The sequence below is a fragment of the Salvelinus sp. IW2-2015 genome, unplaced genomic scaffold, assembly GCF_002910315.2.
Source record: "Salvelinus sp. IW2-2015 unplaced genomic scaffold, ASM291031v2 Un_scaffold2398, whole genome shotgun sequence".
In the NCBI taxonomy this organism is placed as follows: domain Eukaryota; kingdom Metazoa; phylum Chordata; class Actinopteri; order Salmoniformes; family Salmonidae; genus Salvelinus; species Salvelinus sp. IW2-2015.
The window spans coordinates 140,020-157,872 of NW_019943720.1; the positions used below are offsets into that span (position 1 = coordinate 140,020).

The 17,853-nt window shown below is 43.8% G+C and overlaps 1 protein-coding gene across 1 annotated transcript; it reads left to right on the plus strand.

The window, feature by feature from the left end:
* Positions 1-763: 763 nt before the first annotated feature.
* Positions 764-11,946, plus strand: LOC112073864 (TBC1 domain family member 16-like). The gene is given in 18 exon segments (XM_070440307.1): positions 764-796; positions 2,975-3,011; positions 3,014-3,122; positions 3,387-3,444; positions 3,495-3,504; positions 3,507-3,529; positions 3,714-3,872; positions 4,204-4,346; positions 6,558-6,579; positions 6,581-6,662; positions 6,665-6,686; positions 8,821-8,900; positions 8,903-9,006; positions 9,177-9,356; positions 9,717-9,868; positions 11,562-11,635; positions 11,638-11,700; positions 11,703-11,946. Coding segments are annotated over 18 exon segments (1,479 nt in total). The 3' UTR covers positions 11,831-11,946.
* The last annotated feature ends 5,907 nt before the right edge of the window (positions 11,947-17,853 follow it).

A 17,853-nucleotide genomic window follows, 5' to 3' on the forward strand; every position in this document is an offset into this window, starting at 1 on the left:
TCTCTTTTATAAGACAGACCTCTCCCCATCTTTACAACAACTAATTCCGAATCAATCAATATGCTTTGCCCTTGACAGTTTACAATCAATATGCTTTGCCTTGACAGTTTACAATCAATATTGCTTTGCCCTTGACAGTTTACAATCAATATGCTTTGCCCTTGACGTTTACAATCAATATGCTTTGCCCTTGACAGTTTACAATCAATTATGATTTGCCCTTTGAAGTTTACAATCATATGTTTGCCTTGACAGTTTACAATCATATGCTTTGCTTGACAGTTTACATCAATGCTTTTGCCCTGACAGTTTACAATCAATATGTTTGCCCTTGACAGTTTACAATCAATATGCTTTGCCCTTGACAGTTTACAATCAATATGCTTTGCCCTTGACAGTTTACAATCAATATGCTTTGCCTGACAGTTTACAATCAATATGTTTGCCTTGACAGTTTTACAATCAATATGCTTTGCCCTTGACAGTTTCAATCAATATGCTTTGCTTGACAGTTTACATCATATGCTTTGCCTTGAGTTTACAATCAATATGTTTGCCCTTGACAGTTACAATCAATATGCTTTGCCCTTGACAGTTACAATCATATCTTTGCCTTGACAGTTTACAATCAATATGCTTTGCCTTGACAGTTTACAATAATATGCTTTGCCCTTGACAGTTTACAATCTAACATTAACAAGAACACAAAAGTGTAGTCTCTTCTACTTGCTCAACAGCCACATTATTCATTGGTTTAGGGACCATGGGGGTTGAGCCCCAGGCTCTGGTTCTCAGGGTGACGCCAGAGCTCTGTCCCTAGGTAGAGCATCACGTAGGTGGGAGCTTGTAGCTGTAGCTCCCCTGACGAGGGACATGCCATTTAACAGCTTTTCCATAAAACATGCTGTTGCATATACTGAGTGCACTAAACATTAAGAACACCTTCCTAATATTGAGTTAAACCCCCCCCACCAGTATATGTCCTGGTGGCTGCCCTCAGAACAGCCTCAATTTGTCGGGCATGGACTCTACAAGGTGTCAAGCGTTCACAGGATGCTGACCCATGTGACCCAATGCTTCCACAGTTGTCAAATTGGCTGGTGTCATTTGGGTGGTGGACCATTCTTGATACCCACGGAAACTGTTGTGCACTTAAATATTTGTCTTGCCCTTCACCCTCTGAATGCACACATACACACAATCCATGTCTCGATTGTCTCAGAGCTTGAAAATCCTTCTTTAACCCGTCTCCTCCCTTCTACACTTATTGAAGTGGATTTAACAAGTGACATCAATTAGGGTCATAGCTTTCACCTGGATTCAGTCATGTCATGGAAAGAGCAGGTGTTACTAGTTTTGTGCACTCAGTGCATAGTCTATGTATACACTGTATACATAGCTATAGTGTAGTCGCTATAGAGAACAGCATCAGCTATTAGTGTGAACATTTAGCATTAGTAATTGAGATCCACTGATGAGTAGATGGCATTGAAAAGCTCTCCGTAAGCACCCACTGTTATGTTACTGTAAGCTATTCACTTCATTGATTAAGTAGACGATTTTAAACAGGCCCATGTTCAACACTTCTGTTGATGCTGATTAGTTAACTGGAAAGATCATAGAGACAGTTAGCTTAGCAAATCTCTGACAGTTCATAGTTATAGCCATGTAGCGCAGTTAAAATATTCCTTTGAGACAATGTTTTAATCAATCAAATGTTGTCAGGTTTATATTCAAGCAGACCATTAAGTGTGAGACTTGGTTTCTGTATGTTCTTCTGCACCTCAATGTAATACAATAGGCCTATGACTCAGACTTGGGTTCAAATACTTTAAAAAATAATTTCAAATGCTTCTGCCGGGCTTGATTGAGTGGCTCCGATAGAAAAGTCCCAAATCTGCAAAGCCCACTCACTGGCACTCCAGACAGCTAAAGCAAAGGCTCAAAATATTTGAAAGATTTCAAATAGTTTTGAACCCAGGTTTGTATGACTAGGTTTAATTGAGACAGACAGAATCTCCCACTTCTCTGTGCTGTAGTGTCCCAGAATGGGACCGTGTTCATGATTTGATACATGATCCAGAGGCAGTGATCTGACAATGAGGGGAGACTTGCTGTCTCTGTGGATCTCACATTATTTTCCATATACAGGTATGTGACGACCCGAGACATGATCAATTCACAAATTGATTTAGTTGAAACTGACCAGCTCTGGCTCGTCTCATGGGACAATAGGCTGTTTGTATTTATTATGGACTTAGAGATATACTGTTCCATCAGCATACAAGGAAACGCATTTTAAATGTACATGTTTTTCCATATTATGACTTGTGTTTACCCGCCCCATTTGCAATTAATACATCACTGTGCTTCTCAGTCTGGCTCTCCGAGACGTGTCTTGGGGTGTTTTGTTTTTTTATTGTTTGATTTTTACCCTTAAGTTGTGTGTGTGTGTGTGTGTGTGTGTGTGTGTGTGTGTGTGTTAACGCAGTTGTGGAACCCCAGCTCAGGTACAGTGTGGGGAAAACAGTGGCCGTGGGGGAAGACTGGGGAAATTGGAAGGCAGACGCTGTGATTTGTGTGTGTGTGCACAGTTTCTGTTGTATGCACTGTGTGTGTGTGACGTGCGTGGTTCCCCCACAGTAACGCCATGCATTCTTCTCATTCTCTGTCATGGTGTAAGCCAGAACAATCTCAGGACATTAACAAGAGACCACACAGGGCAGTAAATAGACTCCTGATATTCAACACTAGTCACAGGCAGTACATAGCCCTCGGACCTGTTTGCCATATCTATGCTTATATGTTTTGTTAGAATTACATCTGTGTGCAATGCAATGATTCTCCAAAATCATGGTCCATCAGTTTCCTTAGACGCTGATCTAAGGTCTGTTTTTCATTTAGCCAGTAATAGTTGTGGGTGTAAGTTAATTTGATCTATACCAACTCAACTTCTCCCCGCTCATTTTCTCAGGAGCTGTGTGATGAGTCTATGACCCATTCGGCTAGCTCCGCTCCAGCCTGGACAGCCACGCTCCCTCTGAGAACAACAGCCAATCACAGGGCATGCGGTGGGAAGGCCAGAAGGGTGCTGGCGTTGGAGCAGCTGGGGGAGTGTTCAGGTCGACTGGTCACATGAGTCGCTCGCCTTCTTCAGGTCAGCCTGTGATCATGGGGGGGGGGGGTCATGATGTCTGGATATTTTATGACCTCAGGAACTTTACTCTCATAACAACTCAATCCAGGAAATGTTTCTGAAATTCTTCTCCAACTGAGAGTTTGCTGTATTTAAGTTATAAGCCATGTTTTAGCAGTGCAAGGACATTGTATGTGTATTTCTTTCAGCCAGTGTTTCTGTATGTTTGAATGGTATGTTGTGATTCCAGTGATGAGCGTGTAACAGTGTGTCAGCTGGTGATCGCCAGCAGGGAGAGCCAGTATAAGGTCTCCACTTCCACCACGCAGTCTGGACAGCTGGCTGAGGTCTTTCAAAGTGGAGGTGCTGCAAGAGACCCAGCTCAAAGACCAGGTGAGACATGTTAGCATTGGGGCTAGATTCATGTTCTACAGTGTTAGCATTGTGGGCTAGATACCATGTTATTTCGTGTTAGCATAATGGCTAGTTCCTTTATCTCTCGCTCTTGCCCACACCATCTGTCTCGCTCTCTCTCTGCCCCACCTATCGATCTCTTTCTCCTCCCTCTCTCTTCCAGGTAGTGGATGAGAAGTCATGTATGCAGTTCTCCATCCGGAGGCCCACCCTGCGTCCGCTGAGACCACCCAGAGAACGTCTGTACGCCGCCTGGACGTACACCTGGCTCCGACACCTCAACCACAACGGACAGGTGGAGGAGGAGTACAAGCTACGCAAGGTGAGTCTGTAACTGGGATAAGACCTTGGAAACTGACAGACTTGCTTACATTGTATACGATGATGTTCTCTATTCGCATGGAATATTTGGGAGCAGATTTTGAAATAAAAATGACATGGAGCTGATTTCTGTGTTTTTAGTCTTATGTCAAACAATGGAAATGCAAAAAAAACATTTCTTTTTACAAAATTCTTGGGGCCAATAAAACCCTGCAGCACTAATTCGGCCATGGGCCACCAGTTGGGGAACCTGGTGTAGTTACTGTAGCTAACATTGTTGAATTCTAGACTCTACTACCCAGGCTGATCATGTCCTTCCTCTGTCCCCCCAGGCCATCTTCTTTGGGGCATTGACCCTTCCATCCGCGGGAGGTGTGGCCCTTCTTACTGCCTACTACAGCTTGACTCCTCCTCCAGGAGAGAGAGGCCTGGAACTGCAGAAACGCTCCGAGTACCATCACATCCAGCAGAGGAGGTAGGTGGCTGGGGGGTTACTATAACTAATGCTCATCCAGGGGAGCTGCACTGCTGCTGACCACGTGCTGACCACGTGTGTGTGTGTGTGTGTGCGTGGGGGGGGGGGGTTTATTGTGTTGTTTTCGATGAAAGAAGGCATTCATGTGTTAATTTATACAAAGGAATAAGGTGGACCAAGCCTATCCTGCTAACTGTTACAGACACACACACACACACACACACACACACCACACACACACACACACACACACACACACACACCACACCTTGTGGTTTCACTTTGCAAATGGAGCAATCATAGAACAATTACAGAACGTGTTATGGGAGTGCTGGGTGTAATTACAGGCTCCTGGTAAAAACATGTAATCGCTGATCAAATCATATTCTCATATTCTACAATATAATGACTACAGCTCGATACGCACGCAGGCACCACGCACGCAGGCAACGCACGCACGCAGGCACCACGCCACACACACACGCACGCAGGCACCACACACCACACACTTAAAGAGAGTAAAGGGTGCAACAGTCAGTTTTTTTAGCCTCCCAGCGTTACTTGTCTGTGTCTGTCTAATTTGAGTCATTTAGCAGACGCTTGTCCAGAGCGACTTACAGGAGCAATTAGGGTTAGTGCCTTGATCAAGGGCACATTGGAGATGTTTCACCTAGTCGTCTTAGATATTCGAACCAGCGACATTTTGGTTAATGGCCGTACGCTCTAACCGCTAGGCACCTAAGCTTCCACACAGTGTGCATGTGTCGCAAGTGTGTGTGCACGAGTGCACAGAATTGATATGAAATTGGCCGGTCTTCAGCGGAAATGCGTATTAACCTTTAGAATACATCAGAAGATTAATCCAAACCAGCCAATTAGATGCTCTCTTCCTCGTGTGATGTTGATGAGGCTGATGGAAAACATTGACTGAGCCTCCAGGGATTGGTCATCATTAAGACCCTGGAACTACAGTCTCTGCCTTCTAAAGGTGGTGGCACGGTAACACTCTGCTTAAAGCCTGCAGATGTAATGCATTATGATGCAGGTATAATAACTGATTAGACTTGTCATGAACATGTATGACACCCTTTATAATTATCTGTTTGTGATCCTGACTAAAGACCAGCCCCTGTTAATTAATCATTTAGTTCTATATGGAATATAACATTAGATTATAATATATAAGTCACATTTGAAGAATCAATTATGCTTGTTTGATTTGATGTTCTGTGCTGTAGCCAGTACTGTTGAAGATGTTAAACATGGATGATCCTGCTGGAGAGGAGAGAGATGTCAATATATACCTGTTCTGAACAAACACTGGAGAGGAGAGAGATGTCAATATATACCTGTTCTGAACAACACTGGAGAGGAGAGAGATGTCAATATATCCTGTTCTGAACAAACACTGGAGAGGAGAGAGATGTCATATATACCTGTTCTGAACAAACACTGGAGAGGAGAGATGTCAATATATACCTGTTCTGAACAAACACTGAGAGGAGAGAGATGTCAATATATACCTTTCTGAACAAACACTGGAGAGGAGAGAGATGTCAATATATACTGTTCTGAACAACACTGGAGAGGAGAGGTTGTGGAGAGTTGATTCAGTTTGCTCGTCTATTTTCTACAAGGTCTGATGTCTCTGTGGTCTTACATGTTAATGTTGAGTTACACGATTAGGGATTCTGGTAGCAGGACCAGGTACAGCTGCTGACAGTTCTCCAGAAAGGGAAGAAGAGGGAGAGGCATGGAGGGAGAGCGGACAAGGACTGGGAGAGAGGGATCAAGGGCTGGGAGAGAGAAGGAGTGAGGGAGGAGACGCCGAGGGAGAGGCAGACAAACACAGACCCAGAAAGTAAACAGTTGCGTGAAGTTGCATCAGGCTAGTGTTATTGTTCCTGGCGAGGCTCAATGGAAAACAAATAGTGTTAATTAAATCCCTCTGCTCTGCTCGTTAGGGTAGGGGTCAGTTCTCAGCCAGAGAGTGATGGCAGGGGTTAGGGTTAGATCATAGGTTGTTTAAGTGGTTTACAGTGCTCCAACATCCTCACCCTACCCTTTTTCTGACATCCTATCAAGGGTTAAATGAAAAGTACATTTTTGAAGTTGAGTAACTGCTTTCAGTTTGGTTGACATTAGTGCATAGCCCCAGTATTTAACCAGTTTAAAACCCCTTCCTCCCGTGTCTGTCCCTGCCATCCCCAGGTTGTCTATGAGTCCTGAGGACGCACAGTGACTTCTGGAGAGGTCAGTTCACCGTGGATAAGGACGTGGTGAGAACAGACCGCAGCAACCACTTCTTCGGAGAGAACAACCCAATGTGGAGATCATGAGGTCAGGACAGATGGCTCTGTCTGGGCATTTCCCTCTTTTCTCTCTATTCTCTTACTCACTCTGCTGTCATTTTTTCTTTCAATCTTACACTTTCTCTCCCTACCATTCCTCTTTCCTCTCATCTCTATCCATATCCTTTCCTCTCTGTCTTTATTCTTATTTCACTCTCTCCTCTCTTAATACCACTCTTTCTCACTCTTTTCCCCTCCCTTTCTTCCTCACCTTTTCAATTTCTCATCATCTTTCCTATCCCATAGTCCAGTGCACAGGAGGTAATATTGTACATGAATATCATATTCTGAACCCTGGGGGAAGCTAGCTAATGACTTTCATGCTTTATTGACTCCCAGTAAGTTGTTAGAGCACTAGTTCTGATGCATACTTACAGCTAATAGCTTCCTAAACGAGGAGCTAAAGGCTTTCAGAACCAGGCTGTTTGTTAAGTGACTCTCATGGCTGGATCTCAGTATTGGTAAAAGTAACTGGGTCAAGTAGAGTAGGGGTGGGGGAGGTTAGAACTSTCATGTATTATTATGGCCCAATATTATCTCACCACTTTTCATATTTGTCTTATTCATTCGCTTACTCTGTTTTAATGCCATAGTGTTAATTAGCTTTAAGTTCCTCTGTGTCCACATCACTAAGGAATGATCATGGTCCACACACTCCAACACAGTCGTGAAGGCACAACAACACCTCTTCCCCCTCAGGAGGCTGAAAACATTTGGCAGGGACCYTCAGATCGTTATAAAGTTCTACAGCTGCACCATTGAGAGCATCTTGACTGGCTGCATCACCGCTTGGTTTGGCAACTGCTTGGCATCCGACCGCAACGCTCTACAGAGGGTAGTGTGTACGGCCCAGTACATCACTGGGGCCAAGCTTCCTGCCATTAATAAGGACCTCTATACCAGGCGGTGTCAAAGGAAGGCCCTAACAATTGTCAGACTCCAGCCACCCAAGTCATAGACTGTTCTCTTTGCTACCGAACGGAAAGCGGTACCGATGCACCAATTCTGGAACCAACATGACCCTGAACAGCTTCTACCCCCAAACCATAAGACTGCTAAATAGTTAGTCTGGGTAGCTATTGGTTAACTATTTAACTATCTTCATTGACCCTTTTTGCCTTAACTCTTTTGATTCATCGCGTACACTGCTGTTACTGTTTATTATCGATCCTGTTACCTATTATTTCTGCATTTTTCTCTGAATAGTTGGGATGAGAAGTAAGCATTTCACTGTTGGTTTACACCTGTTGTTTACAAAGCATGTGAAAAATTCAATTTGATTTGATCTAATTGATTGTTTTAACGACAGTGTCTAAACATCTATATGTCCCTGTTGGTTAGTGTGATGGGTTAGTATGAATTTGTATGTATGACTTGGTATGAGGTAATATGTATGACTTGGTATGAGGTATATGTATGACTTGGTATGAGGTAATATGTATGATTGGTATGAGGTAATATGTATGACTTGGTATGAGGTGATATGTATGACTTGGTATGAGGTAATATGTATGACTTGGTATGAGGTGATATGTATGACTTGGTATGAGGTAATATGTATGACTTGGTATGAGGTAATATGTATGACTTGGTATGAGGTGATATGTATGACTTGGTATGAGGTGATATGTATGACTTGGTATGAGGTGATATGTATGACTTGGTATGAGGTGATATGTATGACTTGGTATGAGGTAATATGTATGACTTGGTATGAGGTAATATGTATGACTTGGTATGAGGTAATATGTATGACTTGGTATGAGTGATATGTATGACTTGGTATGAGGTGATATGTATGACTTGGTATGAGGTAATATGTATGACTTGGTATGAGGTAATATGTATGACTGTAGAGTAATATGTATGACTTGGTATGAGGTAATATGTATGACTTGGTATGAGGTAATATGTATGACTTGGTATGAGGTAATATGTATGACTTGGTATGAGGTGATATGTATGACTTGGTATGAGGTAATATGTATGACTTGGTATGAGGTAATATGTATGACTTGGTATGAGGTAATATGTATGACTTGGTATGAGGTAATATGTATGACTTGGTATGAGGTGACTGATCTGTTGATATTGTCTGTGGTGGTGTTCCTCCCTTCCTCCAGGTGTGTGCTGCTGAACTACGCCGTGTTCAACCCAGAGATGGGCTACTGCCAGGGCATGTCTGACCTGGTGGCTCCCCTGCTGACGAGGTGCAGGACGAGAGTGACACGTTCTGGTGCTTCGTCGGCCTGATGGAGAACACCATCTTCATCAGCTCTCCCCGCGACGAGGACATGGAGAGACAACTGGTAAGGGGACAGAGGGACAGAACGTCTCTCTTTCTCTCCTTTTTATTACACARACTTTTCTCTCTTCTCTCTCGCTATCTGTGATTCTCGTGTTTTATTTTGTGTGTGTGTGTGGCGTTACATTCATATCCACATTAGTGCCCTAACCATCTCTCTCTCCCCCATTCCAGATGTACCTGAGGGAGCTGTTGCGTCTGATGCTGCCCCGGTTCCACCAGCACCTGACCCAGCTAGGGGAGGACGGGCTACAGCTGCTGTTCTGTCACCGCTGGATCCTACTCTGCTTCAAACGGGAGTTCCCCGACACAGAGGCCCTGCGTATGTGGGAGGCCTGCTGGGCACACTACCAGGTACACAACTTTACATCAGCATACGCACAGCAACATCATGTTGTACATGGCATTGGTGTACACAGAGCAACATCATCTTGTACATGGCATTGGTTTACACAGAGCAATATCAAACACACAACATTGGCATACATACACAAATATCAAACAATGTGTGTAATAATGTGTATTAACAACTGTGTGTAACAATGTTAGGAGTTTATAGCCTGGTATAGGTATAACCATCATTCATACAACATACTGGTTATGGASATTAGAGTTGGATGTAGACACAACCAGACACAGAAACTGTACTGTAGGCAGGCTCTCCACAGTCCAGTATAAATGTACMTTGTCAATAACACGCTATCGCTRCCTCAGACGGACTACTTCCATCTGTTTGCGTGTGTGGCCATCATCGTGCTGTACGGTGATGACGTGACGGAGCAGCAGTTAGCCACCGACCAGATGTTGCTCCACTTCAGTAACCTCTCCATGCACATGAACGGGGAGCTGGTGCTGCGCAAGGTAACGCTAGCAGTTAGCCTTAGCATGACGATGCGCTCTAGCATTGAATGCAACGCTAGGCCATATTTTACCTCTCTAGCAGTTAGCATACATGGTGGTTGCATTAATCTCTGAAGCTGCATCCCTCAGTGGTACACTCGATCGATTCTGCGCAGATATGATTTAAAGAAGGAATGGCGTGTAATAGCATACAAAGCGATAGGCGATGTTGCTCGCGTCCAGCCCTGAGGGAGCTTGAAAATACTGTCTGTGATCCTGCCATTGTTGAAGGGATTTTCTGAGTCATGGTAGACTGGTAGCTGTTGTCGTGTGTCTTCTACCTCAATGTGTGTGTAAGATGCTGTGTGCTCCAGCTAATCATATCGATTAGACTGCTGCTGCAGTCAACAGCACATTTAAGCATAACAGGGTGTATAGGACGTTATAAGAACTGCCGCAGTCAGATTTGATATCTCATTGTGGTGTCTGTGAACAGCTCAGCCCATTTGAGTTAAAATTAGATCACAATTAATTGATTTTTGGCTGCGTTTAAGATCATGTTCTTCCATTGTCCTGGAAGGAGCTATTGATTTAAGTACAGAGATTATATCGTCAGAATTCTCCGATGTTCGTGAGAGGGATAGGCTTGTTTAGACCTAAGTCTCGCAGGTGGTGAGCTGCGGAGCTGACTTCTATTTTCCTCGCGTTTCTTACGTTTGCCTCGTGCCGGTCTCTCCATATTTTGCTACTCAATCTTCAATGTACCCTCTCGTCTCTCTCGTATCACACTTTATGGCACAGTCCCGCGCGTCGCGCATTATAAGCTGTCGCCCTCGATATCTGCCGTACTCCCTCTCCTCAAGTCCCCTGTGTCTCTCATACTGCGCTCTCCTGCAGTCCTTTCATCCATACTGCGTCTCCTCCAGTCCTGTGTTCTCTCATACTGCCTCTTCCTCCAGTCCCTTGTCTCGTCTCATACTGCCTCTCCTCCAGTCCCTTGTTCTCGTTCATACTGCCTCTCTCCGTCCCTTTTCCACTCCCTCCTCGCTTGCTCGTCATACTGCCTCTCCTCAGGTCGCCTGTTCTCCTCATACGCTTCTCCTCCAGTCCTTTCTTCTTCATACGGCCTCCCTCCCAGTCCCTTGTTCTCTGCAATACTGCCTCTCCTCCAGTCGCATTGTTTCTCTCATACTGCCTCTCCTCTCAGTCCACTTGTTCTCTACTACTGCCTTCTCCTCCACCTCTGTGTTTCTCATAACTGCCTCTCTCCCAGTCCCTTGTTCTCTCATACTGCCTCTCCTCATCACTGTTCCTCATACTGCCTCTCCTCCACGTCCTCATGCTCCGTCTCCTCATCCTGGTTAACCTGCCTCTCCTCCAGTCCCTTTTCTTCTCAATCACTGCATCTCCTCCATCCTTGTTCTCTCATAACACTGCCTCTCCTCCAGAACCCTTGTTCTCGGTCAACACTGCCTCTCCTCCAGAACCTCCCTTGTGTCTCCTCATACACTGCCCTCTCCTCCAGACCCCCTGGTTCTCTCATACACTGCCTCCTCCCAGCCCCCTGTTCTCTCATACTGCCGCTCCCTCCAGTCCTTGTTCTCTCATACTGCCTCTCCTCCAGTCCCTGTTCTCTCATCACTGCTCTCCCTCCAGTCCCTTGTTCTCTCACATGCTCTCTTTCTCTCCATTCTTCTCTCCCAACCTTCCTACTGCCAGGGCCCGAAGTCTGCTCTACCAGTTCCGTCTGTTACCCAGAATCCCGTGCAGCCTCCATGACCTGTGTAAGCTGTGCGTCCAGGATGTGGGACAGTCCTACATCCCGCCGTGGAGTGTTCTGGGGAGCACCCCGACTCCCAGAGTGCCCCTATGGAGGCACAGCCACCCCCAGCGCCTCCGCCTCGCCTCGCCAAGCCCCACCCCACTCCCCGAGGGCAAGAGAGGCTCCAAGACCAGAAGACATCTTCATGTTTCGGAAGCAGTCCTGAGTTGAAATAGGGGGGAGAACAATGGTGCTAACTATAACTGTTGAGTAGATCAGGAGCTGCAGTACCACTTTTCTGCCACTAGGATTACCAACATACTGTAGTGCTTCTCTTCACACTCTCCCCTTTTCACAATCCCCATCTTATTAAAGGGATTTTCCACCTGATCCTTTTGTCTGGTGTGACATGGAACACTGCCTTATAAAAATATTTATTTGGAACATTCAGTACCACAGACACTTGGCACTACGGTTCCATATGATGAAGAAGCTGCTGCTCTGCTATTGGAGGAGATTGAGCAACTCATCACTCGTGTGTTGGACTGTAACCGTTCAGGGTCCACACTGTGGTTAAGTTGCTGGACGGATTCAAAGGTGACTCCAACAGTCAAATACTGACTTGAGGTGGTTGTCGTGATTTGAACTCCATAAAGGTTCATATGCTCACATGGAATGTTTGTGTGAAAAATGGAATGATATATTATCTCAGCATATTGCAATCAGCTGAAGCCTTTTAACACTACACACTTATAAACCTCCATAAACCAAGAAGGAGAAGCTGTCATTTCAACTGTCAGTAAGTTGAAATATTGTTACTTTTCAAATCATATATTTTTTTCGTTCCCTTCAGAGGGAGTGTTGTATCTGTGGTGTTGCGATTACAATATTTAGCAATATAGTACGATTATATCTTGCATGAGCAACCCTTTAAGTATAGAGGGCACAACCTGTTTAGGAATAACACAAAGCCCAAACAGAGGTATATAGGAAACTGTTTCCACAACAAGTTTTCTACAAACATCCTTATCAGATTCCTGTTCAGAAATCTAATTTATTCTCACATTATCAGATGACACTCCTGTCAGGCAGAAGGAAGGTGGGATTCATTTATCTTTGATAAGAGGGGATATGAATAAATATGGCATCTATCAAAGCAATAGGGTTGAAAAATGTTTTTGGACCAGATGTAGAGTTTGTGAAAAATATGCGGTGATGGTTGTGGATATCACACATTACCAGTCAAGTACAGTTTGGTCAGCTAGCTACATATCGAATACGTAGGCAGGATTAGACAATGTGTTGTAAGTTTACTTTAAGTTTGTTTTTGTTAAATAATGTCAGACAGGGCGGTGTGTAAAAGCTCAGTGTTTTTGTTTTTTCATATCTAGAAACATTGACCCCACCTTGACCTCCAAGTGAATGAGCACCACCATTGTTGTCACTGCACTAAACAATATTATAATTCATTTGATTTGTTCAGCACGCTTCAATCAAATACAATGAAATCTCAAGGTCTCACCTGCACCAAACAAGTGAATTTGTCCATATGAATGTATCCACTTTGTTGCTTTCTATTCTCTTGACTGTTATTTCACGTGTGTGTGTGTGTGTGTGTGTTGTGTGTGTAAACGGCAGTGCCTCCCAACATCTGTATGAGAGTTGGGGAGCAGCACCAATAGGCCTCCACGGACTAATCTCAATTACACAACACATCATCACAGAGAGAGAACGAAAGGGGGAGAGCGGGCGGAAGAGAACACCAGAGAGAATGGCAGCTCTGTACCTGACCTGCCCAAATACTATTTCAACTCATTTTAAATGGTTATTGTGGTTGAGTGAGCTTGCCTGGCTGAATAATGGGCAATAGATTAGTCTCAAAAGGTAGGCAGACAACACCAAAAGCTTAAGGTATTTGAAAGATTTTAATTTAAATGATTTCCCAGAGAACTATCAAGGCCTATCAAGTGAAGTGTTGAGATCTGCATGTTTCCTGTAATCTGTGAGTTGTCACGGTGGCGAGTGTCTGGGGGTGGTGTTTTAGAGTGCCACTCCTGGGGGAAAAACATCTTCAAATTGCCACTAAAGGTAACATTAGGATCTTCAAGCTGCTTCCCCTCTCCTCCCTCCCGCTCAGATCTCTGCAAATGACAAGCATTACTGGCCCTGTCCATTAGTCATCTGTGGCTGCTGCTCGCTGAAAAAGCCTGGAGATTTAGAAGATTGTACCAACCACTTTATAAAGGGCTAACTGATGGATGGTAACGTGGTTTGGAAAATAATTGGGTGGCAAGGCGGCGGACTTTGTGTGTGTTTATTTAGTTGCTTATCTCGATTCTTCATCTCTTTCCATGGACTGCTTATCTCACATGTTGAAACTGTTTCTGCACGTGAGTCACTGTAACATGTCTTTGGCTTTAGTTCTATTTAAAAAAGTTTGTGACTGAGTTATCACTGAATGTACAGTTCATAAGGTTCTATAATAAGACACAGGCCACTGACAAGAGGCCTACTGTGGTCCTATGCTGTAGTGTAGCCAACACATACAAGACTGGCTTTCACATGCTGGAGGGCCGTGGTGAAGGCAGATACCTTGGTGATTTGAAATAAATGGTGTAAATGGAACTTTTATTTTGAACACACTTTTCTCTCTGCATTCTGACCTTGAACTTAAGCATGAGGAAATGCATGTGCCAGCCAGCTATTCGTTTGGTGGAGATCACATAAATGGCGGTCCTGGCAGAGGTGTGTCTACAGATACTCTACATGTATTCAGAACTTGACTTCTGACCTTCCCTAATAACTTCAACACCTTTGTTATTTTTCCATGAAGTAGGATTTGTGATATTCCCTAAACATAAATGTGTGTAAAATCCTGTTTTTAAATCTAATGGTGGGTTCTGAAATGGAGACAATTATCCACTGATTGTACAAAACATTAGGAACGTGACTCAATTGGTTGGGCATGGACTACAAGGTGTCGAGCCTTCCACAGGGATCCTGCCCATGTTGACTCCAATGCTTACCACAGTTGTGTCAAGTTGGCTGGGTGTCCTTTGGTGGTGGACCATTCTCGATACAACAGGAAGCGGTTGAGTGTGAAAAACACAGCAGTGTTGCAGTTCTTGACACACTCAAACGGTTGCCCTGACACTATACCATACCCTGTTCAAGGCACTTAAATCTTTTCTCTTGGCCATTCACCCCTGAATGACACATCCATGTCTCAATTGTCTCGAGGCTTAAACATCCTTATTTAACCCGTCTCCTCCCTTCATTACACTGATTGAAATGAAAATAACAGGTGACATCAATAAGGGATCAAGCTTCACCAGGATTGCCCTGGTCAGTCTGTCATGGAAGAGCATGCTTTGTGTATATGTTTTCATGGCTATCTTTCCATATTGTGAACATAGTCTACATTTAGTCTGGTGCCGACCAAATTCAAATTAAAGGTACACAGTATTAAATGGATTATTTTAGATAAAAGAACAGAAAAACAATATTGAACAACTCCCTCATCAAATTGGTAGGCCACCAGCGGGTGTGGATTCTGGGGTGGAATTATATTTATTGAGTGTGTGCGCAAGGAGCCACACCCACAAACCTTGTACACACTTCATGGTAAAAGCCGATTCATGGTCAATTGGACATCTGCAGAAGCAGTACAGCATTTACAGCAAATGTCTGCAGAAGTCAGAGCATCGAACTTCTTGGTCCTCAGGGAGCTGTCATAGGCACAAGTAAATAGTTGTGCACCGCACCACTCGTAGTGATTCAGGCTAATCTCTATAGGCATCCAGCTAATTACGAGCAATGGCTAAAAGAAAAGACTAAACCTTACCTCTTCTGAGATGTGGGCGTCTGTTTCCCGGTTTGATATAAGAGCACAGCCAAGAGCATGAAGTAAAAGACTGCACTGTTTCCCACCTGCATCTCCATCCTGAATCTCCTCACTGCCCCAGCAAATATCCTACATTTAGGCATATGTATGTGTATCACAGTATGTTGAGGTAAACATTGGAGTAAATGCTGGTATGGATCAACCCCATACATGTCGTCATCGTTACCATCAACTGCATACAGTTAAGAATGATTTTGACTACCATCACCCATTTTCTATGCTAGCTATGCTAATCAGCTTATCCAAACGGAGTTAGCATAGCAGTCACTTCTTCTAAACCTGAAAAGGGTTTCTTCTAAATGAGCAGTCACTTCTAAAGTGTATGCAGCGAAAAAATCTGATTTTCTAGCCACATTGTGGGCCTGTTGCAATACCTCAATCATGACGGATTTGACAAATATCCACTTGTTAGAATCAGATTTGTTGAAGCGTCTATCCCCAATTACCTTAAGATCCCCCGATCTCTTTCCATGAGTTCAAACACATTTTGGTGCTTTGAAATCGCAACACAAGGTATCATAAAGATGTATTTTATTTGATCTTGTTATAATAGCCTTTCGTCAAAGATTCTCCGGGTGTTTGCAAGGAAGTTAGTTTGTGTTTATACAGGATGTAGCCCCCACCTACATCAACCAATCAGTCAATGTGGAGGCTATGCGGAGCCCTCCACATTGTACAGAGACATTTGTAGGAAGGGGCCATGACGTTGATGCAGGGTAACTAGGAGCCGATGTTACAACATTTAGGAGGGGCATGACGATGCAGTAACAGAGCTCGATTTGGCCTCTGCAAGCTTCCGGAGGCTCCTCAATTGTGTCACACGTCCATACGGAGCCTCCGGTCCGCATTCCTAGATCAACCATAAATCGTCTTTAAGTCTGAATAGCAACTACTGAGAAGTGAGTAGGAAAAGGCATACATTTCCTATGTCTGAATCGGCCCCCAAATGAAAGAGAACTCAAAAACAGCGAGAGACTACTTGGYCTTGTCCAATAAGAAACCATTCTTTCTGTTTTCCCGTTGAAACAGTTTTAAAATTATTTCTGTTGCTAATGAACAAGAACCAGATAGAATCGGTGTCTGCCAGTAAAGGGTTGTTAACATGGTGACAGTATAGGTGTTTTTCCTCGAGTTCCACCCTGAAAACTAGGCTATTTAGTACACAATCTAACCTGGAATGATTGTTTGCTGTAGCTTCTCATTATGGTTGGAGGACTGTAACACGTGCTGGATTCTTAAACTGCCTGTCATCAACATCTGTTAAGATGGCATCAGAATGATCGCCAGGTGGCCTTGTCTTGGAGAGCAACAGGAACACTCAAACCATGGTTGCCAGATTTGTATAAAATCCCCCAGTCGCTGCTCTTTACTCATGTTGGATCAATTGAAGCCTTATAAGAAGATGGTCTCTGTCTATTTAGTTTAAGATATCACTGCAACTCTYACATATTTATCATAGTTCATCATTTGAAAAGGGGGAGGTCGCTGAAACTAGCCAACAAGAATTTGATAGCAATGTTCTATGACATTTAGATATGTAAAATAAATTGGACATGATTTCAAAATGTGATCATGTTCATTGTAGTTCACAGGCTGATGCTGCAGGCCTATTGGCCGGTTTCATCCTGAGTGGCTACTGCCTCTCAGATTTGAACCAAAGAAATACCATGACTAGAATGGACATCCCCATTCAAGTCAYTGATCTTTAATTGGTGGATCGTCAGCCATATTGAGTGTACCCATTAGAATGCACGTTTTATTTCCGTTCTAATAACTATATTTCTATGCTTGGAACTGACTGAAATTACACAACCCATTAGCAGCTGATTGATAGCCCCTGTCAGGCTTAATGCTTTTCAAGAGCAGTAAACCAGATAAAGGGAAAATGACAATAAATACATAAATGAATAAAACGCCACTTGTCATTACTCCTATCTACAGTCTCCTTTGAGTAACTCCTGTGAGGTTCATCTACACAACAACATTACTGTTGAGTGATGATGGAAGCTGACTGAGGAATTGCACATGTGAAGGAAGAGCACTATAAGATCTGTGGGGGCCCGTATTCATGAAGCGTCTTACAGTAGGAGTGCTGATCTAGGATCAGGTTTCCCCCTGAACATTTAATCTTACTCATTATGATCTAAAAGGCTAAACTGATCTGTGTGCAGCAGCATTACAGGAAAAGCAGATGTCATCTTATGCCTTCATGTAAAGTGTTCATCTGAGAGGCGCTCATCGTCATGTGTTGCTTTGCCTAAACCTACAGTGGCGAGGTGGATTAAACAGCTGTCATCACAGCTCTGTGTGATTGATAAGATCTGAGGTGTAACTGTAAGTGCTCT